This window comes from Mesoplodon bidens, assembly GCF_964165515.1.
Source record: "Mesoplodon bidens genome assembly, chromosome: 1".
NCBI lineage: Eukaryota > Metazoa > Chordata > Mammalia > Artiodactyla > Ziphiidae > Mesoplodon > Mesoplodon bidens.
The window spans coordinates 113697311-113724833 of record NC_138176.1 but is presented as its reverse complement, the minus strand read 5'-3'; the positions used below and the strand labels follow the sequence as shown (position 1 = coordinate 113724833).

At 39.3% G+C, this 27523-nt stretch overlaps 1 protein-coding gene across 5 annotated transcripts in view; it reads left to right on the top strand.

Moving 5' to 3' along the window:
* Window positions 1-27523, top strand: part of LYST (lysosomal trafficking regulator) — a 196876-nt gene that overhangs the window by 20949 nt on the left and 148404 nt on the right. For all 5 annotated transcript variants that reach the window (XM_081229568.1, XM_081229571.1, XM_081229570.1 and 2 more), the window contains exons 2-3: window positions 20632-20721; window positions 24788-24986. In XM_081229568.1, coding sequence (XP_081085694.1) covers window positions 24795-24986 — 192 coding nt within the window. In that variant the 5' untranslated portion in view covers window positions 20632-20721; window positions 24788-24794. The remainder of the gene's footprint in view (window positions 1-20631; window positions 20722-24787; window positions 24987-27523) is intronic.

Here is a 27523-nt window from a genome sequence, read left to right as displayed (position 1 = left end):
ACTCTCACGTCGTCCCCCCTGTGAAGTACTGTTAGGTGAGGAGGGCCTCAACAGTAAGAGTCCTGGGGAGACACAAAAGGGACAGATATGGGAGATTTTAGAAAGGACTTGCTTAGATATGGGGGAAAGTTGAGGGAGGAGTCAAAGTGGGCTTTAAGGATTCTAGATTGTCTGAGGGAATGGTGATGCTGGTAATTGATCTTAATTCTAAAAATACAAATGGGGCTTCCCTGGTGGCGCAGTGGTTAAGAATCCACCTGCCAATGCAGGGGACATGGGTTTGAGCCCTGGTCCAAAAAGGTCCCACGTGCTGCGGAGCAACTAAGCCCGTGCACCACAGCCACTGAGCCTGCACCCTAGAGCCCGTGAGCCACAACTACTGAGCCTGTGTGCCACAACTGCTGAAGCCCACGCGCCTAGAGCCCATGCTCCGCAACAAGAGAAGCCACCGCAGTGAGAAGCCTGTGCACCACAATGAAGAGTAGCCCCCGCTCACCGCAACTAGAGAAAGTCCATGCGTAGCAACAAAGACCCAATGCAGCCAAAAATAAATAAATAAATTCATAAAAATAAATAAAGAAGTGGAGGAGTAGATGGGGAGACGTGAAATTCATCAGTTCACATCAGTTTGGTGGAAGTAGCTGTTTTCTTTCTTGGAACTGAATCTGGAATGAGTCACATATAATTAAAAATTTTAACATATGTAGGTATGGAGCTCAGGAGAGAAGTCTGAACCAAATAAAAAGAGTCTTCATTCAGCAAATATATTCTTTCAAATACTTTGGTAAAGAAGGGAGGACAGTGGGTAGAAGCTTGAGTGGGGAGGTGTGATCAGGGAAGGTTTGTTTTTCTTTAAAAGTGGAAGAGATAAGGATACTTTAGTGGACTGAAGGAAAGGGGCCATTGAAGAGGTGAGAAAATTGAAGTCACAAGAGAAGGAAGGTAATTAGACATAATCTCAGAGGAAGTGGAAGGATTGGGAACAGGAGCACAGGTGAAAGGGTTATCCTGAAGAAAAGCAGTGATGCATATTCCTTTAAAAAAAAGAAAAGGAAATAGGGAGTAGATACAGATACAGATTTATAGATAAGTATCCAGGATGGCATCAGTTGTCTCTGTGAAGCAAGGTTATCTGCTGAGATTGAGAAGGAAGAGCGTGGATCGGTGTAATTTTGAGGGGAAAAGAAAACTTACCGTTGTGATTGGAAAACGGCCTTGACCAGGGACCAGTGACCCAACTGCTGATACTGTTTAACACCCCTGCAATCACAAATGTAGGAAGAGGCCGTCAGTGCTGAAGCAGTTTTCTCCAGCAGCTCCCCATAACAGAGCAGAAGGCAAATAGGCTGAACCTGGAAGGGGATTGGAAGGGAAGGTATGATGGAGGACTTGGGCCGGGGTGCCGTGAAGTCAGGGGACTGCGGGTGGTAGTGAGGTGGTCGACTGAAGGGCTAAACCTGAGGTATCCTGCTTGATTAAGGAAGAAAGCGAAGCCAAGACAGGGCTGATGAATGTGGAGAATGAAGAGGATGAAGAGTCCCAGTGAGTAAGCTGTAGGATTAATGGAAGTGAAGGAGAACTAGAGACAGAGAAATGTGATGGGAGAGTCCTAAATTTAAGATTCTGGAGTTGGAGCAATTGCAGGTGATGATAAGGGCCAGAGTACGACCGATGGTGGTGAGTAGCTAAGATCAATAGTGCTAATTACAACAATAGTAATATTAATAAAAGCTACTGTTTATTGAGTACTCTATACTAGTCACTATACTGAATGCTTCCCGTAGGTTATCATATTTTTTTTTCACAACCATCCTGTGAGGTACATATTAGGAGCTCCATTTTACAGATGAGGAAACGGGGGGCTCAGTGAGGTTAAGTAATTTTCCCCAAGGCACACAGGAAGTACCTGACTCTTTCTAGCCCCATAGCCCTTATGCCCAGCTATTGAAACCATGCCGGCCTTCTGCAAAGTAGGGGTCACTGAAGGAAAGGAAGTCAGAATGCTCTAAATCCTAGTGTGTTGGCATTAATTTTTCTTATGGATAGTGAAGCCCCTGGAACAACAGATCTTGTGTGCAGAGGAAGATAGGAGTTGTACGACAAAATTCTCAGTAAATGGAGATGAATGACTCAAAGGTCAGTCGTGTTAACTTTAAATATGGTTATAATATAACATTAAAAGTGGATGAAATGGGATAATAATAATGTGCAAATCACCTTGGGAAACCAGGATAGTATTGACTTGTCCTCTGGCCTGGGATCTGGGTGTGTATAGGGGTTTATTAAGAGGAGGAGATGAAGTGATCTTCCTGTGTGAAGGTAGAGGATATAGGGAAGTTTCTTAGCAACAGAACTAGGGATCCTAACAGTAAGGGAGTAAAGAATTCAGGGGTAGGGGGAGGACTCATCTAGCTGTGCATGAAACATCAGAAAGGATGGTGGCAGGTAGGGTGATTATATAATGTATTGACCAAACAGGTGTTATTTCGAAAATGAAAAGAATGTCATTAATAATTACTCTGGGACAAGAAGCATAAACTAGGACTGTCCTGGGCAAATAGAGATGTTTAATCATATCAATCATGGGTAACCAGAGAACCTGTCACCCTGGAAAGGGGTTGTGGATGTTGAGAAGGAATGAATTGAGCCTTAAATTTGAGGGATGTGAATGGAGCTTACTAGCCTAAGATTATTCTCTAGCCCCATAATACTGCTCCAAAATGCTCTGGGCATGCCTTGTTCTATAAGGGTCTGAAGGAAACTATGAATTCATCTCTAGATGAAAATTTGGAGGCCATTAATATATAGATGGTACCTGAAACTTTAGAAGTGGATGATATTGTCACAGAACACAAAGGGAAGTGAGGCAGAGGGGAAAATGCAGAGGCTCACCTACATGAAGGAGCTGGCAAGGAAGCATCCAGCCAAGGAGACAGAAGGAGTTGTCGGAGGGGCAGGAGGAAAACCAAAAGAGATTTGTCATCTTCCAAGTCAAGAGGGAAGAGAGATTTAAGAAGTGAGTGATTGGGACTTCCCTGGTGGTCCAGTGGTTAAGACTCTGTGCTCCCAATGCAGGGGGCCTGGGTTCGGTCCCTGGTCAGGGAACTAGATCCCGCACGCATGCCGCAACTAAGAAGACCGTGTGCCACAACTAAGACCCAGCGCAGCCTAGATAAATAAACAAATATTAAAGAAAAAAGAAGTGAATGATTAATAGTCTCATATGCTTCATGTTCCTCAGAGAGGTCAAATGAGATAAGGACTGGAACATATCTGTTGGATTGGTCTTGACCTGAGTAGTTCTGGTAGAGCAGTGTGGGCAAAAGCCAGACTGCAGTGCACAGAGGGGTGGAGGGGAAGTGAGAAGACTACTTCCAGTGCAGATTACCCTGAGTAATCTTGAAAGAGGAAGGTGTCAACATGATTTTTTTTAAAAATGTAGGCGGTGAAGAAGCCAAAGGAGATGAGGGGTTAAAAACTGAGGAGATGGAAGTCCAAGCTGTGCCTCCTGATACTGTCTAGTCAGTAATTTTGTAGTAATCAAAAGAGTGAAAGTAAGAGGAAGAAACATTTTAGATCAAGAAGGACAAAATTCATAATGACTATAATTTGTCAGAAGCTGGAATGGGTGGGGAGTGTTTATTGAAGGGATCAAAGTCCTAATTTGGGTGAAATATTGGAAAGTGATATCTAGGTTGTGGACTAACTGTAGGATTCTGTTTTTTCCACTACTTCTTTTTTTAAGACTTTTATTTTTATTTAATATTTATTTATTTATTTGGCTGTGCCAGGTCTTAGTTGTGGCATGAGGGATCTTTAGTTGCGGCACACAGGATCTTTAGTTGTAGCATGCAGGATCTTTAGTTGTGGCATGCAGGATCTTTAGTTGCGGCATGTGGGATCCAGTTCCCTGACCAGGGATCGAACCCGGGCCCCCTGCATTGGCAGCGTGGAGTCTTGACCACTGGACCACCAGGGAAGTCCCTTTTCCTCTACTTTTAAGCCTGTTTTTTTGGAATGGTTTAACCGTGTTCCACCCCCAAGATTGTTGTTGGGATGGGTTTGCTATTTTCTAGGGATTTGTCCTTATACTCCTTCTTTTTAAAAGTTAACTGTGTCTTTGTACATTGGAAATATTTTCTGGTTAAATATATTTAAATTTTCTGTTGTGGTAGCATTTGATGCTTGGCTGAATTCACTGCTCTTGGTAATTTCTGTTTAGCAAAAGTGAATTCCAATCTATATGCTTGTTTTATATTATGAACTTTTAAAGAGCAATAATAGTATATTAATTTTTTCCTTTCTCTTCCCTCTTTAAAATTGCTCTGATCAAAATGTGATTTGCTGCAGTGGAATTCTTATTAAGTTTTGTAGTTCACTTGTCTTGGTTCCTTAGATGGAAGAGTAATAGTCGCAATTGCATAGATATTATTTCAACAGTATAATTATTATACAAAGTTTAGATGAGTATAAAATTAAAACAATGGTGAGAATGATTTCCTCCTTTATTATAACTATGTGCTTTATTCGAAAGGCCAACAAAACATGTTTATCAGTTCATGAAGTGCATTCATTGTTATTGCTTCTGGGTATTCATTCATTGAAGTACAAAATTCAGTGTATCCTCACCAGTGGTAAAAGGAGGTTTTACTGCTGTGAATTGTAGGACAGCTGTTTATATTCATCAGCTCACTCTTATACTGCTTTTTGATATTTGCTTATCTGAACCTTTAATGCACTATGACTTTATTTTTATTTTAGTCTATTAAAGATTAAAATCCTTTGCCATTTTCTGGATTTCCTCTTAATGGTGCTTCCAAAGACAGTAATGCTGATAACTGTTCTTGCTTTTCTGTTAGCTTTATTTAAATATTTTGGAGAATATTTCTAAAGTCATACGTTCCGCACTACTGAAATATATTTATTTTTTTCTACACATTTTTAAAAAATAAAATCTCAAAAAAAACTCATTGGTTTTGACAAAACCTGATTACATACAATTTAAGGAAACATTTAGAATGTGTAATTTTAATCCTAAATTAATCTTGATGTTTACTATTACTGTATGACTATTACTGTATTGCTATTTTCTGACTGTTGTACTGTCACAAAAGTCCATAGCCTAAAAAATGTTTAGAGATCATCTACTTTTGTTTCTGTTTAAATATGTATAAGAACAATGGGGATCAGAAAGGTTAAGCACTTTGCCTGAGATGCTGAAGAGTTTGAGGCAAAACAGAAAACCAAAAGTCTCTTGACTTTTAGTCTAGTATTCTTTCTCCTATACCACCAACTTCTTGAACATTTTAATGCATTTTGAGAAAGTAATCCCATAGCCAAAAGATGCCTTATACAACAAGGAAAACAGAGGCGTTTGGTTTCTAGTGTGTAGTTTATTTATAACTTTAACCATTTTCTTTGCACGTGTCTACATATAGATCACAGTGATAGAAATTAGATTGTAATGATACCAGTGTGGTCGAAAAAAATATTAAGTGTAGGTTGAATTTGAAATGCATTCGCTCAGGAAGTGTTTAGTACATATTCCTGTTTTATTTCTGTTCTCCATCACTCCCAACCCCTGTGCCTTTCTTTCCTGCTGTCTATCCATCTTCATGAATGGTTAGAGAACAATAGATGAAACAACTGGATCTCAGTTTGGTCTCACTGTTATTTTTCTTGATGTGAAATGTTTTGTAACAGTAAACACATTTGACTATAATTGCCTCAACTAAACCTTTTTCTTTAGAAGGGAAGTGAATTTTCATTGTGTCTGTAAGAATTACAGAGGAATGAGGAAACTAGTACTATGTACATTTGCAAGGGGTCTTTAAAGCTTGTAAATATCTATGTTCAGTATTTCTAAAACTTATTTTGCAGACTCTTTTACCGTATGCAAAGTATATATTAAAAGCTGTTGATCATTATGATGTTGCTCTATAAATTATTTTTTATTTTTTCATTTCACATTTAGGATAAGGCTCCAAGATGTTTTTTAGTGTTTCTTTGGGAGGTATGGAAAACCATCATGTCTACTACTGATTTGAAAGAACTTTGAAACTGTAAACTCTGAATTATACTGTTTAACATAGGAAGAATAAACATCCAAGATTTTATTGCTGAAGTTTTTTGTTTTTAATATGAAAAGATTTTGGTAAAGTTTTTAGGTGTTTCTGTAGCACTTTCCTTAATACATCAAATTCTTGCTGTGGAATGGAGAAAGACTTTTGTAAACGTGCCTGTTTATTTCTCCATGCTTTAGCTGTGGGAATATTTCCTAAAGGAATTTGAATAACAAAATGCTTCCTATAAAAGTTAGTATTAAATTAATTGGTTTTTATTTATTGAGCTCTTCCCATTTGTGACAGTGTGTCAGGCACAAATGATTTTTTTTAAACAAATAAGACCTGATTTCCCTTCTTAAGGAAAGTATATTCTAGCTTTGAAAGAAACAATATAATTCTGTAATACAATGTGGTGAGTCCTAGGATTAAGGCATGTAGAAAAGTAATTGGGAATTAATGGGAATTTCTGTAGCAGCAGCAACATGATTTAAAAAAAAACAACAGCAACAACAGTGAAATGGCGTTGAGAAAGTGTGTACCCTTAGGAGGAGTTATGGGGTAGTACAGTGTGTTTTGGGATGTGTTGAGAGATTAAAAAGGTTAGATGGGGGAGGGAATCCCATAGCATGATAATAAGGAGTCAGAATCTTCTTCCCTAGGAATTGGAGTGTCATTTATGATTTTTAAGGAATGTGGCTGACATTTTTAGCAGTTGTAGAATTTGAAGTGAATGGAAAATAGACCAGACAAGGTGACCAGATAAGAGGTTGCTGGTATGGCAAGAGAGAGATGAGGGCCGGAGAATGCTTAAGCGTAAGTTTAGAGGGGAAGGACCAGACTCAAGATGATGATCATAATAGCTACTAATTATTGATCTTCCGACAATCTGCCAGGCCCAGCGCTGTCTCATTTAGTTGTAATATCCACAACAACTTGAGGTGCCCTTAGGAACTCAGTTTTATAGATAAGAAACTGAGACTTAGAGGAAGTCAAGTACCCAGGGTCATAGAGACAGCAAGTAACAGATGCAGAGGTGAACCAGCAAGCTGTCAAGAGGAAGAATTGACTAGGCCCTGGATGAAGTGCTATTCTGTTTTTGTTTTTGTTTTTTTCTTTTTCCCAGAGTGACTGGGTAGAGGCCATTAACTGAAATAGGAATCAGGAAGGAAGAGCTGGTTTGATGGAGGGTAGCAGTCACTGTTTTGGAGAATAGATGTTTATATACAGAGTACAGAGAGATGGCCTGGGTCTGAATCCTGCCTCTGACACTTGAAGCTCTGTGACCTTGAGCAGTTACCTAACCTCATGTGCTTCAGTTTCCAACACGTGACAAGTAGGGATATATCAATATTTGTACTTACGAGATTGTTATGAGGATTAAACCAGCCACTCTAGGAGAGCGCTTACAGAAGTGCCTGCTGTGTAGTAGTTAATCTTGGTAGGTGTTAGGTGTATCATCATCATTATCATTCTGTGAAAATCTAGAGATCTATTATGAAGATGGATGAACTATTCAGTATAAAACTTCTAGCACAATTCCTTCTAGTAGGGATGTAAAGCCAGGGGAGATGCTTTACCTGGATGGGCCTTCAGAGTTCCTTTTAGTGCAGCCTTGCTATAACCACAATGTCTCAGAATTTCCATTCTTTTATGGTGCTCAGGATCAAACACAGGTTCTTCTGAGTTATCTGGTTGCCCAATTTGTTTGGTTTAGAGAAAATGAACTGCTTGTTGAAGGGCTTAAGTTTGATACATTTTGGTGTGACTTCCTCAGAATTTCTTTTAAAATTCTGCCTTGCTACACTGTGCCTGGGTTTCCTTTATTTCCTGGCCGGTTTTGTCATACAAGGAGCCAGGATGACCTCTCCTCTCTGGGCCAAGCACAGGTTTCAAAGCAGCTGTGAAGGAAAGCAAGAACCAAGACTTCACCGGTTTGGGGAAGGGGAGGGAAACAGACAGTGGTATTTGTTAGCTCCCTGAAATGTGAAAAAAATAGTATGTACACTCTTCTGGAGCCATTGCTTTCTTAGATTTTGACCCTTCCCCCGCCAGATCATTTTATTGAGTTTTATTTGAACAACCTACACAATTCTACATAATTTGGAAATATTTCATTCAACACATTTTTGTACTTTGACTTAGCCTAAATGCATAATACAGAATAAAAGTAGGAACAGTATAAACATTTTCTTCCACATTTACTAGTTAAGGATTATTATGGTCCTATATATATATTTTTAAGCTTCTCAAAACATTTTTAAATTTTCTGCTTTTCCCCGTAAGACCTAAGTTGTACAAACAGGTGTAAAATTCTGAACCATCAGGGCACGAAGCGTGACCTCATGTGGTCCAAGTCCTTTCCGCTCTCCTTTCCACGTGTTTTGAAGTTGTGTCCCAGCCGGTGCATTGCTTTCTTCCATGACATATCAGCCATAGGCAGCAAGAGCGCTTGGAGGTGTGGGGACAGTGGGGAAGGCACGTGTGCCAGGAGCAGCGAGTTCCCACACCAGCTGAGAGCACTTCAGAAACAGCCTCAGCAGGTGGGTGCACAGAGAAGGAAGGTCATGGCTGTTCCAGCTTCCTTGCACTCGGCTGGCAGGCCTGGGCTACTTTCCAAGGTGAGAAAGACCTAGGGGCTCCCAAGGAAAACGAGCGGTTAAGAACCATTCACAACCAAGCAGTGATTTCAAGTGAGATTAAAAGTTCTCTAATTATCATTTTCTATTGGAGAATGGAGGAGCAAAATCAAGAAGAGGGTTGAATCACCTTTCATTCTTCCATTTTCGTCATTCATTTTATGGTTCTTGGCTTTGATACAGCAGAAATAAAAACAAAAAGGCTTCAAACCAACCTATCACCTGGGTCCAGGCTACTGCATACAAAACTCTCCCAAGGACTGAGATAAAAGAACTTTTTCCCCCAAGCCCTGAAGAAGTCCTGTTTTGGTTAGGGAAATTTGTTGAAAGCTACAGCCAGCTGAGAAGCCATTGGCAACAGAGACAGAAAGCAGTGCACGTATACTTATTTCATTCAATTGTAAACTGACAAGGTAAAGAGAATAAAAATCCTACTGTTTATGTAATAGAACCCTATTAAGTGGTTTTAGGAAGGGACTAGAACTTAGGTAGCAACCTACTTTCCAGAGATTCCTGGGCATTCGTCATTCGTGCATTTATTTCTGGCAGAGTCCAGTTGGACACAACCTTTCTCCCCATCCCGCCCTAGACCCTTTGGAATTGACTGCATCAAACATTCTGTACTGCGAAGTCCCTTTAGAGTTTAGATGAAAAGCCAAACCTAAAGAGAAAAGAATCCTTACACCTTCTCTCCACTGAATCATCAGTGTGAAGAAAACTCAGTCAGCTTAGAATATACCAAATAACATTCCAAAGAAAGGAGTATGACCCAGCAAACCAAAATGACCAGTCCCCTGCCCCCTCCCATGGTGCACCCCATCACACTGTAGTCCTTTTCTTATCCTCGGTGGCTTGCTTGATGGCCGCCTATAGCCCTATATTTTTAATATGGAACACCTAGGTCAGAGCCAACTTTTACCCCTCTTGTGTTGCAATCCTGGTTAGAGCTGAAGGTGTTACTTCTTGTTAAAATGTAAGTACTTCTTTCGAGGAGGAGCAGAATTTTCTTTTTTTCAGGTCACTTCTTGATGTAAATGAGAAATGGGGAAACATATGGAAAAAGATATGAACCTGTAGAAGACTAGCGTGGCAGGATATATTGCCTGGAGGACAGATAGACAGGCAGGGTTACTGCCTAATTACAGTTGCACTTAGTGCCAGACCTAATCACTAAAATGCTCGGACAGGTAGCATTCTAAAAGACAGTCGGGCTGTGAGAAGTCTCTCAAAAATTTCATGCAGTATTAGGAAGAACAGGATCTGAAGACCCAGGTGTGAAGCCCTATGACTTTTGGGAAATCTCTTAACCTCCATCTGCCTTAGGGTTCTTATCTATAAAATTCTGAGGAGGTACTAAGATCATTTAACTCTCTGTGTGTTGATTCTCTAATAGATTTTCATTCTCAAATAATTCATAAAATGTAAGCTCCATGGCCGTTTTCCTTTACTGGCAGTCAACCTGTTACTTACTTCAGTGTTAGTTGAAAAAACTTTAGGGATGGCAGTTACTTCTTATAAATGGTTGTGTTCCAAAGGTTCATGTCTAAGATAGTTATTCAGACTGTAAACGATTTGCCCTTATAGACAACATTATATGAGGTATTTATATCCATAAGGCTGTTTAATCTACAGTATACCTGAAAGTGGCGTTGTGAGAGAACCCTGGGAAGAAGGTTTGGGGAGGTGCTGCGATTACCTCATCAAGCTTAACTGGCCTACGGTTTGCCTCACATGTTGCTACCCTACTTTCGGAGCCCTTTCCCCAGACCGTCCGAGAGCCACCTCAGATGGCTTGGCTGTGCGGGAACACCTTCTCCCCTTGCCTGACAGGGTACTGGGCGGGGTGGGGGTGGGGCGGTGCGGCCAGCTGTGTTGCTAGCCGTCCAAATTGGAACTGTCAATTCGGTTCCCCAGGGGGTCTGGGGGAGTTACTCAAGACTCTGTAGGGTCTGGCGGAGTTCAAAGCCTTAATGACATTTTTTTCATGATACCACATTAGTATCTAAGGAGCTGGAGTCCACAGTCCAAACGTCATAAGGATGTGTGTGTGACATCCTGACTTCCAATCAGATATTCTTTAAAGCAGAATTCAGAAAATCAAGTTCAGTGTTTGTCAAGAAGGGCCTGAGCTCTAAACAACTGCTATAGTCTAAAACAACTGTTATAATTTCTGTTGAAGTTATTGATTAAATGGAAGTTGAACATCCTCCTCAAGTATGGTGAATTATCAGTAATTACGGGATTGTGCAAAAAAGATTTATCTTATTGCTAAAGTGGTTTTTAACAGATCTCTGATGCAGCTATTTAATTTAGAGCTTTGTTAAAGTGTCACATCCTTTCCTAACTCTCATTTTATTTATTTTTTTGATGTGGACCATTTTGAAAGTCCTTATTGAATTGGTTACAATATTGCTTCTGTTTTATGTTTTGTTTCATTTTTTTTGGCCCCGAGGCATGTGAGATCTTAGCTCCCCAACCAGGGATCAAACCCGCACCCCCTGCATTGGAAGGCGAAGTCTTAACCACTGGACTGCCAGGGAAGTCCCCCCTAACTCTCATTTTAAATTTCAAGAATTTTATAAAAATAAGCCCACAAAATATATTGTAATTTTTCATATTCAATGACTATCAAATTTTACTTCAATTTTCTCAAGAGAATATTTGTTATCTACTATAACATAGGTTGTAAAGATGCTTATATTAATAAAAATATACATAATAAAATGGATAAGCAACAAGGATATATTGTACAGCACAGGAAAATATAACCATTATTTTGTAATAACTTTAAATGGAGAATAATCTATCAAAATATTAAATCACTGTGCTGTACACCTGAAACTAATATAATGTTGTAAATCAACTATACTTCAATTGAAAAAAAAGAAAACAAGCTACTTGCAAGAAGAAAAAAATTTTTGGTATGTAAATAGTATCCTAATAAACTTTCTGTCTTAAGTCTGTAGTTGGGAATCATTCTGATGGTTATTACTTAACATATGTAGTATGACCAAAAATTTACAGGGTAAAGCCTAGATTAACAGACATTTGCTTGCTTAAATGTTGTATAATTTAATTCAACCGATATGCCTTAACTAGCTTATTCGTTAAAGAGAATTCTGTTAATCTGAACAAGCTCAGTTCATAGTATCTTCTCCCCTCTCCCACACAAGTTTCCTGTATTTCAAACATATGGCTCTGTGTTGTGGTTACAGAAGTGTGTAGAGAGGGATTTTTTTTTTTTTGCAGTACGCGGGCCTCTCACTGCTGTGGCCTCTCCCATTGCGGAGCACAGGCTCCGGACGCGCAGGCCCAGCGGCCATGACTCACGGGCCTAGCCGCTCCGTGGCATGTGGGATCTTCCCGGACCGGGGCACGAACCCGTGTCCCCTGCATCGGCAGGCGGACTCTCAACCACTGCGCCACCAGGGAAGCCCGAGAGAGATTTTTAAATCTTGTTTCCTGGTGTACAGATTGCAAACTAGTGGACTTGAGTAAAGGTTCTGGGTAACATTTAGAGATAGCATTTGGTGTTAGGGAAACTTCTTTGCCCACAGTCTAATTTGTAACTGACCTGACAGAAGAAAGGCTGTGTCTTCTAGGGTTATTTTAGTTCTCGTTAATTAGCTCCAAAAATATCGTATAACTCCCAAGACAACTGTCATGGGATCTTGAACCTGTTGGCTTCAGTTTTTGTCACCTATAGAATGTGGGGTTGGAGAATATGATGTCTAAAGTTTCTGCCATTGTGCAAATGTACGCTTCTAACTTATTCATGTTTATTCCTTTATTCGTGTCATTTATGAAATTGTATAAATAGTGTTATCATTTTTCTCCTCCTAAGTTTTTTTGATTTTTAGTAATGTGTTGCAAAGAATGTGTGAGATCTTTGGGAAAGTCATTAATTAGTCTCTAATCAATATATATTGAACTGTGGAGAGATGGGATTTAGCATAGCTAAGAGTCCATATGAACCAACCCTTATTTTCATGAAGGCTGCTTCCAATCGTAACAGATTCTGATTCAACAGAATTCATTGAGTACTAATTATTCTGTGCATTATTTTGTTTAAGCCTCACAATAATCCTGTGATTTGTAGTACTCTCCTCCTTTTTGGTACATAGTACATTTCTGAAAAATATTCTTTCTAATGGTAATTTCTGTAATACTGTTGTAATTAACCGATTTAGGCAAGTACATAGTATTATTTTAAAAGACAATTTACCAGGATTTTTGGCATTTGATGAAAGATTAGGAATTGAGTCCTTCAGGTGGCACTGCTTTGTTTTGTTTTGTTTTGCGGTACGCGGGCCTCTCACCGCCGCAGCCTCTCCCGTCGCGGAGCGCAGGCTCCGGACGCGCAGGCCCAGCGGCCATGGCCCACGGGCCCAGCCGCTCCGCGGCATGTGGGATCCTCCCGACCGAGGCACGAACCCGCGTCCCCCGCATCGGCAGGCGGACTCCCAACCACTGCGCCACCAGGGATGCCCATCAGGTGGCACTGTTTGATGAGAAAAAAATACGCTTTTTAATCAGGCTATAAGAATAAACTTCATTGTTATAATCTTTTTTTCTTGTCTTCGTCCTTTTACTTCTTGTTTTCTGTAGAAGTCACAAGGTAGGGAAAAGATAAAAAAATGCAGGTACCCTCTGCTTTTATTTTCAGTGTTTCCTTGGAAACTACATCATCATAAAGCAGAACATTAACATTTCCATGCTAACTGGTCTGTGAGGAAAGGTTGTAGTGATCTTTTCTTCCTCCAGATGGCACTCTCTGTTGGAACATGTTCAGCTAGTGCCAAGCATTTAAAATAGAACTACATACAACATATTCCAAGAATGTTTACTGATATCATATAATATCCAAAGATCCACATAGCAACTCTATGGGATAGACATTTTATGGAAAAGGAAGCCAAACTCCACACACCTCTGTGTGACTGGCTAGTAATTGCTTGATTCCAAATATGCTGCCTTTGTTTTCACCACTGTCACAGTGCTGACAATCTGACTATTCAGAACAGATTCAGAAACTAACAAAAATAGAATGAGTAATCAGACTCGTAAATATTTATTGAATAAGTAATAAATATTGGTTGAATTAATGAATGGATGAATTAGTGAAAAAATGAACTGTAGCACAATGGACTCCACCCTTCTTATCACCATGGCCACTTGTTATTTGACAGTTCTTGAGAAGGAAACTTGGTGACCTTTGGAGTACTTCTTGCCGTATTGTTGAGCTTGAGTTTTTTTTTTTTTTAGTTTATTTATTTACGGCTTTGTTGGGTCTTCGTTGTGCGCGGGCTTTTCTCTAGTTGCGGCGAGCGGGGGCTACTCGTCGTTGCGGTGCACGGGCTTCTCATTGCGGTGGCTTCTCTTGTTGCCGAGCACAGGCTCTAGGCGCGCGGGCTTCAGTAGTTGTGGCTCGCAGGCTCAGTAGTTGTGGCTTGCGGGCCCTAGAGCACAGGCTGAGTAGTTGTGGCGCATGGGCTTAGTTGCTCCGTGGCATGTGGGATCTTCCCAGACTAGGGATTGAACCCGTGTCCCCTGCACTGGCCGGCGGATTCTTAACCACTGCGCCACCAGGGAAGTCCTGTTGAGCTTGAGATTTTATCTTCAATGGTAAATGTAATATCATTGGTTGCACTGATTAAAACACAGAAGTGACAAGGTCTTTTCAAATGCCGAAAGGTGAAGAATGTATGTAGTAATGGCTTGGTGTAGGGGCAGGTGTAGTCATTCTATATATCAAGAAAATAAGTGTTTGAAAATCCACAAGACTGAGGGTGAAAGCTTAATTCTGTGATCTTTTGGATAATAGGTTGTAGAAATTAATCACAGAAGCAGATCAGAGCTAAAATATCAAAGTCAGCTATCCAAATGTCTGTGGGAAGTCTCACTCAATATAGCAAAACTTACGTTGTCAACTGTTTCATTTCCAGAAGGTAAAGGAAATAATCGGGGAGCTGATACCCTGAGCTTAATATTGACCCACTGTGAGTGCTTAGTTAGACAGTGAACATAATGGGAATCCTGAGAGAAAAGTCATGTCATTCATTCAACAAATTCCACAAATGATTGCCTTCTCTGTGCCACGTGCTATTCTAGATGCTGTAGATTTAGCAGTAAATGCAACAGAAAAATTCCCTGTCATCAAGGAGCTTTCAAGAGCTTATAGTGATCTGTTGTCCAGAAAACTAGCTTCATGGTTACTTAGCTACAGTGACCTTTCACTTCACCTCAGACACTGACTTGCAGGGTCACACTCTGGATGTTGTCATCATCTGGAAATGCTTGCTTCAAAAATCTACGAATTCCATGGCCTTCCCTGGTGACGCAGTCGTTGAGAGTCTGCCTGCCGATGCAGGGGACACGGGTTCGTGCCCCGGTCCGGGAAGATCCCACATGCCGAGGAGCAGCTAGGCCCGTGAGCCATGGCCTCCTGAGCCTCTCCGCAACAGGAGAGGCCACAACAGTGAGAGGCCTGCGTACCGCAAAAGAAAAAAAAAAATCTGCGAATTCCAGTACCTTCCGTAGCACATTCTCTGTTCTTCTCTCTCATAGGGATTGATTATCTGTGTGTCAACATTTGCCTGGCGTCTTTCTCTTCCCTACCCAGCCTGTACACATTTTGACCATATGGATTGTTCTTTCTCCTGTACCCCTGATTCCCTTCCACTTATGCTTCTGCTGCCTCCACCCACCAAAACCCTCATTTCAAGACCAGTGATACAATCTGTATTCTCTCCTTAGATCCAAGCAGCTGAATGCTGCTGGAGAATCTCAAATAGCTGAGGAAATTGACACCATCAGAAATTCACATTTACAAGCCCATCAATAAATCCTTTTATTTATCCTTGGTCACTATTCTCTCCATCCTTGTTTTCCTGCTGCTCATTTTGCTTTTTGATACCAAACTTCTTGGAATTCTTCCAAGGACTTGACTTGAGCCTCTCTTCCTGTCTGTAATGCCTTTCTTCTCTCCTTTTCTCCCTTTACCTGTTCTCCTTTTTCTTGAAGATTATCTCCTTCATGAAGCTTCCGCGACTCCTCAGATTGGGTTCAGTGCTCCTCACCAGTATGCAGTACCCTGCGTGTTGGTTTGCCTTTGCCACCATAACGTGATCTTCCTGAGGGGCAGAGGCTGGGACTGCTTTCACAGTTCGTATTCTTAGTGCCCGGCACAAAGGGAGTGTTTAGTAAATGATAGCTAAATGAATAAATAATAAACAGGAAGAAGAATATGAAGCCAAGCTGGAATATAGAGAATTGGAAATACAGAGTTCCTAAATTTCAAAGAAAAGATAGGTAAGGTGCCATGGATACAGTTTCTAGAAGGGAAAGTGGTTGTAAGATGACCATAGACTGGTCTTTATGGAACAATTGGAAATAATATGTGAAGAAAGGTAGAGGTAAAGTGGCCAAATGAACTCAGATTTAAAAATAATGTGCAGAAGAAGGAAAGAAGGATATGAAACAAATAACAAAAACAAAATTATTTATATACAAAAGAGGAACACAAACCTCTGAAAATAATGAGCTGAGGTTTTGAAAAAGGTTAAGGCTGACCCTTTTACATTTTATATATAGAAGATGAAAACAACAGGCAAATAATAGATTCTTCCTTGAAACAAACTGACCCTATAATCAGATACAGAGAGTAAATGAAAATTCTCAACTTCTGTTTTCTTTCTGTCTTCTCTGATATGAAGAACAATCTACACACAGACTAATAAGCGTAGAAGTAAGAAGAATAATAGAAAATTTAAGCCCAAGAGTGAGGAGGAGATTGTATCAGAATCTCTGGTTGCTCTAAATGAATTCACGTCTCAGGTTCAGGTTCTGAGAAAATTTGTTAATGTCATTGCTGAACTGGTAATCTTTGAGTTATTATGGTAAATTTGAAAAATTGCAGAAGACTGTGGAGGAATAAAGTTCCAAAATTATAAAAAAGAATGTAGATTCCATAGATTTTAGTGAATTTGAAGTTACCTTCACAAAAGATTCTAGCGATCATTTTAAAAGATTTGCAGACGTTTACAGAAGGGCAGTAAAGGTTAAGGGGATTCTCTAAAACTAATTCATGCAGATCACCCAGTTTCTACTTTTGATGGGGATGTACAGATACACATCAGGAGAGTGCTGCAGCTGTAACATACATAGATTTCCGCGAGGTGTTTGACATCATCTGTTCTATTATTCTGTTCTTGGGGACACGATGGAGAGTGGGACTATAGTATGGGTACAGTTACTGAACAGCGGAACTTGATCTTAGTTACTAACTGGCAGCCGTGTGGGAAATCTCTTAGGGGCTGCAGTTTTGACCCTGTTCCACTCATCAGATTAAAACACTTCCCACTTCTGACTCTCAGCTGGTAAACTTGTGGTTTATGTCACTGAGAGGATAGAAGCCTCCAAATCTTGGTCCTCCCACCGCCAGATACCCGAGTCTTCTTGCATCTGTACTCATGCACTCTGTCATGCTTCTTACTCCATCGGATGAACTGTCACTGTTCCTAACACTTGCACATTGGATCCTCTTCATTTTGCCCCCTCATTGGCCCTGGTATTATCTCCTCATTCTAGTTTTTCATCTATTTTCCTTTCTCTGTTGGAGAAACATGCTGTACAAACATGCTATGATATCTCAGCTTACAAACATGCTGTTATATCTTTTTTCTTAAAAAAAAAAGAAAAAGCCAACAACAATTCCCCTATCCAATGTCCCTTTCAAGCTACCACCCACTTCCTTGCTACCCTTTTGGGCAGAGCTTCTCTAAGGAGTTTTCTAAACCCCTTGCCTCCATTTCTTCACCACTCTTTGCGACTCTTTGACACGGTTGTCTGTAACTTGAGTGTTGTTAAATCCAGCGGTCAGTTCCCAGTTTCCATCTTACTCAACCTCTCAGCGATATTTGACACAGTTGATCAATCTTTCCTGTTTCAAGTTTTCCTCCCCTGGTTTCTGGGAAGGACCACTCCTGATTTTTTTTTCCCACCTCACATGTTATTTCTTCCTGGTCTCCTATGCTGGAACCTCCCTGAGTCAGTGGTGTTAACCCCAGGGCTCAGTCCTAGAACCTCTTCTCTGCCCCACTTACACTCATTCTCTGGGTCCCCACTGTTCAGTACTGTAGCCACTAGGCACAGTCTCCATCATTGCAGGAAGTTCTGCCAGACAGCACTGCTCTGGGTTGTTTCATCCATCTGGTCTCATTAAACTGCATCTATATGCCGATAACTCCCAAACTGACTCACCAATCCCAGCCTCCCACCAGTTTGGTATATCCAGCTGCCTGCTTGATATCTTTTACTTGCTTCCTGAGAGACCTGTCAAACTTGACATAGCTAAAGGCGAACTTTATTTTCCCTCCCAACTAGTCTTACCTATTCGTGAACTGCGCTATTCCGTCTCTTTTTTTGGGGGGGGGAGTGAGCAAGGAAAAGAGGGTGGGCAGGAAGGAGGCTTCCATTCCTCACGAGAGACAGTTCCAGAGGAACACTCCCGTTTCTTCTTTCTATATCTTACTTCAGTCCCTGAGAAGTAGGAGCAAGAGACTTTTCTCACTTTTGTGGTAATGTTTCACTTCTCTCTTTCTTCTCTTCACTCAGTATCCAGTGCATCAAACATACACTAATCTCAGAGCTCTGGAATACTCTTTACCTGGATACTCACACGGGCTGTTTTCTTACTTCACTCAGGGTTTTGCTCGGATATCACATCTTCAGACATTCCTCGCCAGCCCTATCTGAAGGCATTCCTGTCACTCTGTACCCTTATTCTGTTTTCCTTTGTTTTCATGGCACTTAGTACTACTACCTGACATTACAATAGGTTTATTTTTTCTGTCTCTATCCCACTGGAATCCATGAGGGTAGGGATTTTATTTTTGCTCTGTAATCAGTGTCAAAAATAGTAGCTGGTGTATAATGAATGCTCAATAAACATTTGTTTAATTAAATGGCATATTGGTGAAATTTCTGATGACATAAAACTAGGGGGTATAGCTAATACATTGTCAGGTTTTGTTTTGTTTTGTTTTGTTGTGGGCATTTATATTTTACACTGTACCTGTCACTGAATTAGAGAAGTGAAACCTATTTTTCTGGGAAGGTCATTTATATGATTAGAGGCATTTTGTTATTATGCTTTTCATTTATGGTAAATTTTAAGACTATAAAAATTCTAGTAATATTGTTGGGAGCAAGTCTTACTTATTATGTCACTGTAACAATAGTTGTATTAGAAGGTGAAAATTGTAATGATGATGAATTTAAAATTTGGCATGATAGTTATAAAGTGCAAAAAGTAATAAGACACTGTTCCTGGCCTTAAGGAACTCATGACCTAGGAGGTAAGACAGTCATATAGATAAGAAGCTACAGGGTGTCCATGTAGTTTGGAAACAGGGGCAAAAGTATATAATGTCCTAAGCACATCTTCAATTTATTTTTTAAAAAACGCTGTATTTTCAGACTTTGTGGACACCCAGCATAATATAGGGTGATAAAGGTTAGAATACAGCTGTGAATAAAGAGTGATGGCAGAGTGAAGGAGGGCACAGCTGTCTGTGCTGGCAGATAGGATTAGGATCTTGGATGGAGCGAGACTCCATGGATATATCCAAGCTGGGCTGTGTAAAATATGGAGATAAAGAAGCCATGTCCGTTTAAGAGCATTAGAAAAATCCCTCAGCTCGGCCTAGAAATGTCCCTCGGTAAGAGAGAGAAACAGATGGATCCAGTTGACTGTCAGCTTTCACTTCTAATGGCCAGGCTGAGTGAGCTGGAATCGTTTAGTATCGTGAGATAAATGGCTCCACCGTAGTCCAAGCTGGAGGGTGCCGGTGGTCAGCTCAATTCATACAAGACCTCCTCATGCTCATGATTTGATTGATCATTTCCCCGCCCAAATTCTAGAGTTAAAACTACAGGGATGATGCAGTAGGAGCAGGTCTGGAAGGTGTTTTGAGACTCCATTCCGGGGCTGTTTCCTTTGGTTGAGCAGTTGATGCACTGGTGCTTGGCCAGTGGAGTGGGCGAGTAGGACTGAAATCTAGCCTGTGCTTTGATAGCTGTGTGCCGTGGGCTGCATCAGCCTCGGAGGAGGTGCTTTTTCCCTAATTCACACAAAGTCCTATGTAGTGTAACAGTAGCTCTGTCCTATTTCCTGCCTACTTTATTCTCAAGGGCCTAGAATAGTGTGGTACGAGAACTGTTTGTCAAGCTGAAAGGAATTCAAGACAGTTCTCTAGATTTGAGCATTTTAAAGCAATTAAAGGTCATTTTGATTTTATATACTTGTGGTTCAAAATAAACCTTTATGTTTGCCTTATAACTGTAATAAGGAAATTTTTTCTCATGCCTCTGCCTGGTAAAAACTGTAGAGAAGGAGAAAACTACAGAGAAGCACCTTCTTGCTACCCCAGAAGTAGGAATTTATCCTTTGGTATTCTAGAAATAGCCTTCATTGTGTAATACACAAAAGATTAATTCATTTTTAAAGATTCAACAAGGATAGGAAATTTGGTGGTGGTTTATTCATTGTTTGGCTGTAGTATTTTCTGATTTCTCATATATCCTCAACCTAGATTTCATTGTTAAGAAGACTGATGTTGCCTGATTCTCCTTCCTTTGTAGTGATTTACCTGGAGGTTATAAGTTGTGGGTTGGGAGAAGAGCTGTGGGGAGCTACAGTCAGGTTGCCTTTTTCAGATCAAATATGTTCCAAGACTCCATCTCTCAAGACACCATTCTTGAAGCTACGGAATTTTTTTAATGTGTTCCTTAGATTCAAAAAAATCGTTGTCTGTTTCATACATCAGATATGAAGACTGGCCTCTTGTTTTTATGTCAGAACTTCAGTTTTTAAAAATATTTGTTTTACTATTGATGTTAATATCTTTCTCTTTTTTTTTTTTTGGTAGGTGAAGCTTTGTTCTAAGATTATTTGTTTCGTCTAGTTCATGAGCTCAAATCATAAAGACCCTAAATGTTACAGAAGTGCTGAAAGATTGGTAAGTATTTAATGTAACATATATTAGCAGTCAAAATCCTTGGTTCACTCCAAGACTTTGAAACTATATAGTTATGTGACATTAAATTTTTAAACCCCAAAGTGAAAACAGTTAGACTTTCTAGATATGTAAATTGTGGTTTATTCATACCATGGCATATTAAACAGTGGTTTAAAGGAATGAACTTAATGTCGATAGGGAAAAGCAAAGTTATGAAAGGATGCATATAATATACTATTTTTTATTAATTTTTATGGAGTATAGTTGCTTCACAATGTTGTGTTAGTTTCTGCTGTACAGCAAAGTGAATCAGTTATATATACACATATATCCACTGTTTTTTTTTTTTTTTTTTTTTTTTATCCACTGTTTTTGAGATTCCCTTCCCATCTAGGTCACCACAGAGCACTGAGTAGAGTTCCCTGTGCTTTACAGTAGGTTCACCTTAGTTATCTATTTTATATATAGTAGAGTATATGTATCAATCTCAATCTCCCAATTCATCCCACCCCCCATAATATACTGTTTATATAAAGTGTTAAAAATAACTAAAACAATACTGAATTGAGGTGTGGGTGGAGTGTGGCTTTCCTGTACTATAAGGTTTGATTTCTTTACACACACATACACACACACACACACACACACGGGAACTGAACTGAACATAGCATAATGTTAATACTTGCTAGATCTGAGGTCTGAGCATTGGCTATAACCTCATGTTATATGTTCTTTGCACTTTTCTGGGTATTTGAAATATTCCAGAAAATCTTTAAAAATTACCATGCAATCATCTTTTCAGTTGACATTCAGAATGGCTGAAAGGCAATAGGTAAATTCAGCATTCCTATTAGATGCATAGGAAGAAATAAGTATTTCTTAATGTGCAAAGCAAAGGTGTCCCCATCACCCCTACCAGTGTTGTTCTGCTAGTACTCATGCAGTTGAAAGAGTGGAAAGTGTGTGAATATTGGATAGAAAAATTCAGAATTTTTGTTATTTGTAGATGATAGGGTTTTATATCTGGAAATTCTGAGAAAATCAATGAGAGTTCAGTAAGAAGTTTGGACATATGAGTAAAGTTTGGATATCTCAAAATAAATCTACTTCCTATAGGCCTCCTATATACCAGTTTTCTATCCGAGTAAGAATGTATCAATATAATGGAAAATAAAATCCCATTCAGAATAATGGCAAAAACTATAAAACACCTTGGAATAAACCTAACAGAAATGTGTGAAGCCTATTATATGAAGTAACAGCAATTTCTACTTCAAGGAAATAATAGAATAAGTGTGTAAATATTGTAAGGATGTTTATTGCTGCTTTGTTTATGATAATAAGAAACTAGAAATAACCTAAATATCCAACAGTGACAGATTGGTTACATAGTGATAGTACATCTAATAATGAAATATATGAACTATATGTAACATATACATGCAGTGGAATGTATTAAAAAGAGTAAGCATGCAGCTATTAAACAGAGTAAAAGAGAGCTCATGGAAAAAGATTTCCTAAATATCTAAATGAAACAAGCAGGTAATAGATCATCTATATGTAATACCCTATATATGTAACTGTGTATATATTTTATACACATTTTTAAATCAGGAAAAATGTTTCTGCATATATTATAATACTTTTTACTGACATGGCATCTTGTGCTTTTGGGAAGTGGGATTGAAATTATTTCCTCATTAATTGTCTAAAAATTCACATTAATTTTCATTATCTTAATTTCTTGAAGATAGGCCCTAATTATTACCACAGTTTTTTAGTTTTTCACATTTTTATTGTTCGTAAAGTTGCAGTGTGCCTTGCAAATGATGGTGTCTTAGAAACACTGTCAGTGGGCTGCAGTTGTGGAATAGTTGTTCTTGCGTGCCCATGAGGTGACCTCGGTCACAGCTGTTCACATTGTCAGCGCTTCAGTTGAGTAACATGAATTGTCGTACTATATCTGATGAGTTTTCAATGTTTCCTGGTTATTTTCTGAAATTTTCTACCAACCTCATCTGGTAAGGTTAAGAAAGCCACCAGCATCAAAACTTACAGAATGATGTCAGCCTCTTTGGAAGAAAATCCCCAGAACAATAGGGTAGCACTCTTAAGAAATGTTGCACGGTGGATGGTCCTGATGGTCCAGAAGGTGATATTGTATGGAAAATTCTAAGTGATAAGGAAGCATTGTATTATAGTTTAATTGGCAGTGTTTTTTCTTTTGTAGTGGTACACTAAATAATTATGTATCTTAAAATCAATGATAGATTAAGTGAAATAAATTAATAAAATTGGATAAATACAGACTGAATATAAATCAGGTTACTTGATTTATTGAACAATTTTACTTTACAAAAGCTTATAAAGAAGTAATATTAGGGCTTCCCTGGTGGCGCAGTGGTTGAGAATCCACCTGCCAATGCAGGGGACACGGGTTCGAGCCCTGGTCTGGGAGGATCCCACATGCCGTGGAGTAACTAGGCCTGTGAGCCACAACTACTGAGCCTGCGCGTCTGGAGCCTGTGCTCCGCAACAATAGAGGCCGCGATAGTGAGAGGCCCGCGCACCGCGATGAAGAGTGGACCCCGCTTGCCACAACTAGAGAAAGCCCTCGCACAGAAACGAAGACCCAACACAGCAAAAATAAATTAATAAAAAAAAAAGAAGTAATATTATATATAATAGCGGCTATTGCTGCATTTTGGGATAGTGAGCGATGTACCTTTTTTTATACTTTTCTTTTCCTAATGTTCAATATTTAAAATAATGGTACTTGTTATATTATAGAGGGGATTGTTATTGTAACAATATCTAGAATTCTGATGGGAATCCAGGAATTAAACCATCAGGCTCTTGAATGAATAGGAACCAAAGTAGTATTAGGAATTTCTTCGGTCTCTCCCTTTCATGTTTATCTCTTTCTCTCTGCATCCTCTTGGTTAATTTTCACTCAGTTGGCCTCAGCTACCTCATAGTGACCACCACAGGGTCATCTCTCTGTGACTTTCCAGCACAACTATGCCCCTAATTCAAATTCCTATGAGAGAGAAGATTGGCTAAGGCCTCTTTGCAGGCTGCACCATATGAGTCACATCTTGCAGCCATCGTATTTGTTGGCTGATCCTGAATCAGGTGTGTGTCAGCTGATTCGGGCCCAGAGACTGGCAGTGCCTCTTGGCAGTAGACATAGTCACATGGCCCACTGCCTTCTCAGCAGGGACGATGGAAAGTCTTCCCCCAAAGGGTGAAGGAAGACTGCAATACACATTTCATTTAATTTAAGTTGTCAGGTTACAAGGTTCTCAGGGTAGGGTAACTGGATGTCTCAAAATTACTTTTAATCCTAAGATTAAACTATTTTGAAATTCTTTGGGGATTTTGTTCTTCATGCTTTTTCCTCTTCTGAAGATTTATACATGTTCTTCTTTACATTTGTGTTTTGCCTCTTTTTTGTCTGTTTTACTGTACTGTTTTCCTTAATCCTAAAATGTCACACTGCCCTTTATTTGATTCAGATGTGTAGCAAGAAATGAAGTGCCATAACTTCAGCTGCTAGAATTCTTGTATTTTTATTCACCTGGTGGTAAATCTTTTCCCCACCCACCCCTCATGTGTTTGAGGACGTGGGTCAGTGATTGTGGCTTCTATCAAGTGAAAAACAGTTTATATGTTTAAAAGATCCATTTATCTTTCAAAACATGTACAGCAAGAATATTTTATAAGTTATGCATTTACTTTTATTCTGCAGTGAGGCGTTTAAGAGAGGAAGTCAGCATCTACCTTAACTGCCACCACTCCCTAGTGTCTTCTCTCCCGGCGCTTTCACGTACCCGTGTGTGGTTCCACTCAGCCATTTCACACCCAGGACTAATTTCTGCCATGTAGGAATATTTAAGGAGCCCCTGACTAGGTCAGAAGTATGTCTGAAAAGATTATAAGGTTAGATACCAATGCCCAGTAATTGAAAGTTAGTCTTCAGTTAAAAACAAACAGCAACAAAAACACATAGTTTTAAACATAATTTTTAGTTTTTCTAATCTCTTTTCTATTACTTATTTTACAGCTCGGTCATGAGCACTGACAGTAACTCATTGGCACGTGAATTTCTGACCGATGTCAACCGGCTTTGCAATGCGGTGGTCCAGAGAGTGGGGGCCAGGGAGGAAGAAGAGGAGGAGACACACATGGCAACCCTTGGACAATACCTCGTCCACGGCCGAGGATTTCTGTTACTTACCAAGCTAAATTCTATTATTGATCAGGTAACATTTTCATATCAAATCATTTTTTATCAGTAAATTTTAGTTAATTATAGATACATAATTTCTGGGTTACATAATTTCTGAGAGTCTCTTTGAGATAAAGTTCTATCTCTCACATCACTCAGATAAGGAAAAGTAGTCCCATTTGTGAACATATTATTTATTTGGATACTTTTCAAAATGTCTAAAATACCTTACAGTTATATATAGCCTTTCTTCTAAAATAGTTTCATATACACTATGCTTTTTATCCTAATTCCAGTGTGAGATAACTATGATTATTAGTAGAGATAAGATCACGATTCAGAAACATCATGCATTTGCACTTTCAGTAAGTATCAGGTATGTTTTTGAAAAGTTTAGTGTAAATGATATCTAGGGAACTTGCCAATTCTGGGGTGAAAAAAGTAGAGAATACTTTGTGTAAACGAATAATTACTAAGTCTTTAATCTTGTACACATCTAGTTTTTCATACACTACTGTGTTTGCTTAAACTATGGTAAGACCATATGGTATTTTGCTGTTTCCTTATTATAGAATTAACAGAATTTTATTTTTTTATTATTATTATTTTTTTTTGCGGTACGCGGGCCTCTCACTGTTGTGGCCTCTCCCGTTGCGGAGCACAGGCTCCGGATGTGCAGGCTCAGCGGCCATGGCTCACGGGCCCAGCCGCTCCGCGGCATGTGGGATCCTCCCGGACCGGGGCACGAACCCGTGTCCCCTGCATCGGCAGGCGGACTCTCAACCACTGCACCACCAGGGAAGCCCTATAGAATTAACAGAATTTTAAAGCTAGTTGGGACTATGGAGATGTTTTCATCTAACCTCCTTTGGTAGGTGAAAGACTGAGATCTGGAAAAATTAAGTAGCTCAAACAAGGTTAACTTGAAGCCCAGATGTGATTTATATCTATTTCATTTTAGTAGAAAACAAATACTTATTTTATGAAGGAAAAGTCCACCATCTGCTTTCACCATCTACTAATTAATACAGTTAGATAATAATATTTCAGTTAACTTGAATTTAAAGGATAATAAGGGCTCTGTAGCACCAATATGATGGACAGCTTTAAACACTTTAAATGTTACTGGCTTTAGATGTAAACTTAACCATTGTAAAATAAAATTTCTTTGCCATGAAAGCATTTTGCATATATATATGGGTAAATATAGATACTAAATACATATATTGGGTAAATATAGATACTAAAATTAAACTATCTGTTTTCACTGTAAGCTAAGGAACCTAACAAATATAAATCAGGATGTATTTGTTCACTGTGGTGTTTACCTGTCATGGAATTTTCCAGAATATTTGCAGGTTTATGTATTTTTTAATTTTGTTTATTTTTATTGAGGTAGCATTGATTTATAACACTATATAGGTTTATATAATTTTATTCTTTTTTCTGAATGTGGTTTATCAAATGCGACTAAATGTAATTTAATTTTTATATATTTGTATGATTTTTCTGTAAGTAAATTTTAAAAGCAGAAAAAATTATTTGTTAGACCACATGTAGTGATTTTTTATTTCAAAATTTTGATGACTTAGTATGCATATCATGCTCTATTCATCTTCTTACCCCACATTAGGACAATTCAGTGCTTTCTCTCTTTTTTTCTTAAGATACTATATAAGTAGCATCAGCAATATCAGTTACCCAGGAATAAATCTGATAAATTATATACAAATTTCTCTATAAAATTCTATAAAACATTGTTGAGAGAAACTAAAGACCCATATAAGGGTAGAATGACATAATTTTCATGTATTGGGAAAAATTAATATTGTAAATATATCTGTTTTCTCCAAATTGATCTATAGTTTCCAGTGCAATCCCAATCAGAATCTCAATGGCTTTTTTTTTTTTTTTTTTTTTTTTTTTTTGCGGTACGTGGGCCTCTCACTGCTGCGGCCTCTCCCGTTGCGGAGCACAGGCTGCGGACGCACAGGCTCAGCGGCCGTGGCTCACGGGCCCAGCCGCTCAGTGGCATGTGGGATCTTCCTGGACCGGGGCATGAACCCGTGTACCCTGCATTGGCAGGCGGACTCTCAACCACTGTGCCACCAGGGAAGCCCTATCCTTGATTTTTTTTTGTTAACATCTTTATTGGAGTGTAATTGCTTTACAATGGTTTGTTAGTTTCTGCTTTATAACAAAGTGAATCAGTTATGCATATACATATGTCCCCATATCTCTTCCCTCTTGCGTCTCCCTCCCTCCCACCCTCCCTATCCCACCCCACTAGATGGTCACAAAGCACCGAGCTGATCTCCCTGTGCTATGCTGCTGCTTCCCACTAGCTATCTATTTTACGTTTGGTAGTGTACATATGTCATGCCACGCTCTCACTTTGTCACAGCTTACCCTTCCCCCTCCCCATATCCTCAAGTCCATCTCTAGTAGGTCTTATCCTTGATTTTTTAATCTTGGTACCAATATCAACTAGATGGGTGGCTTTAGTGACTTAATTGCTCCAGATCTCAGTATCCTCATCAGTAACATAAATACATCTAGTTGGATGACTTA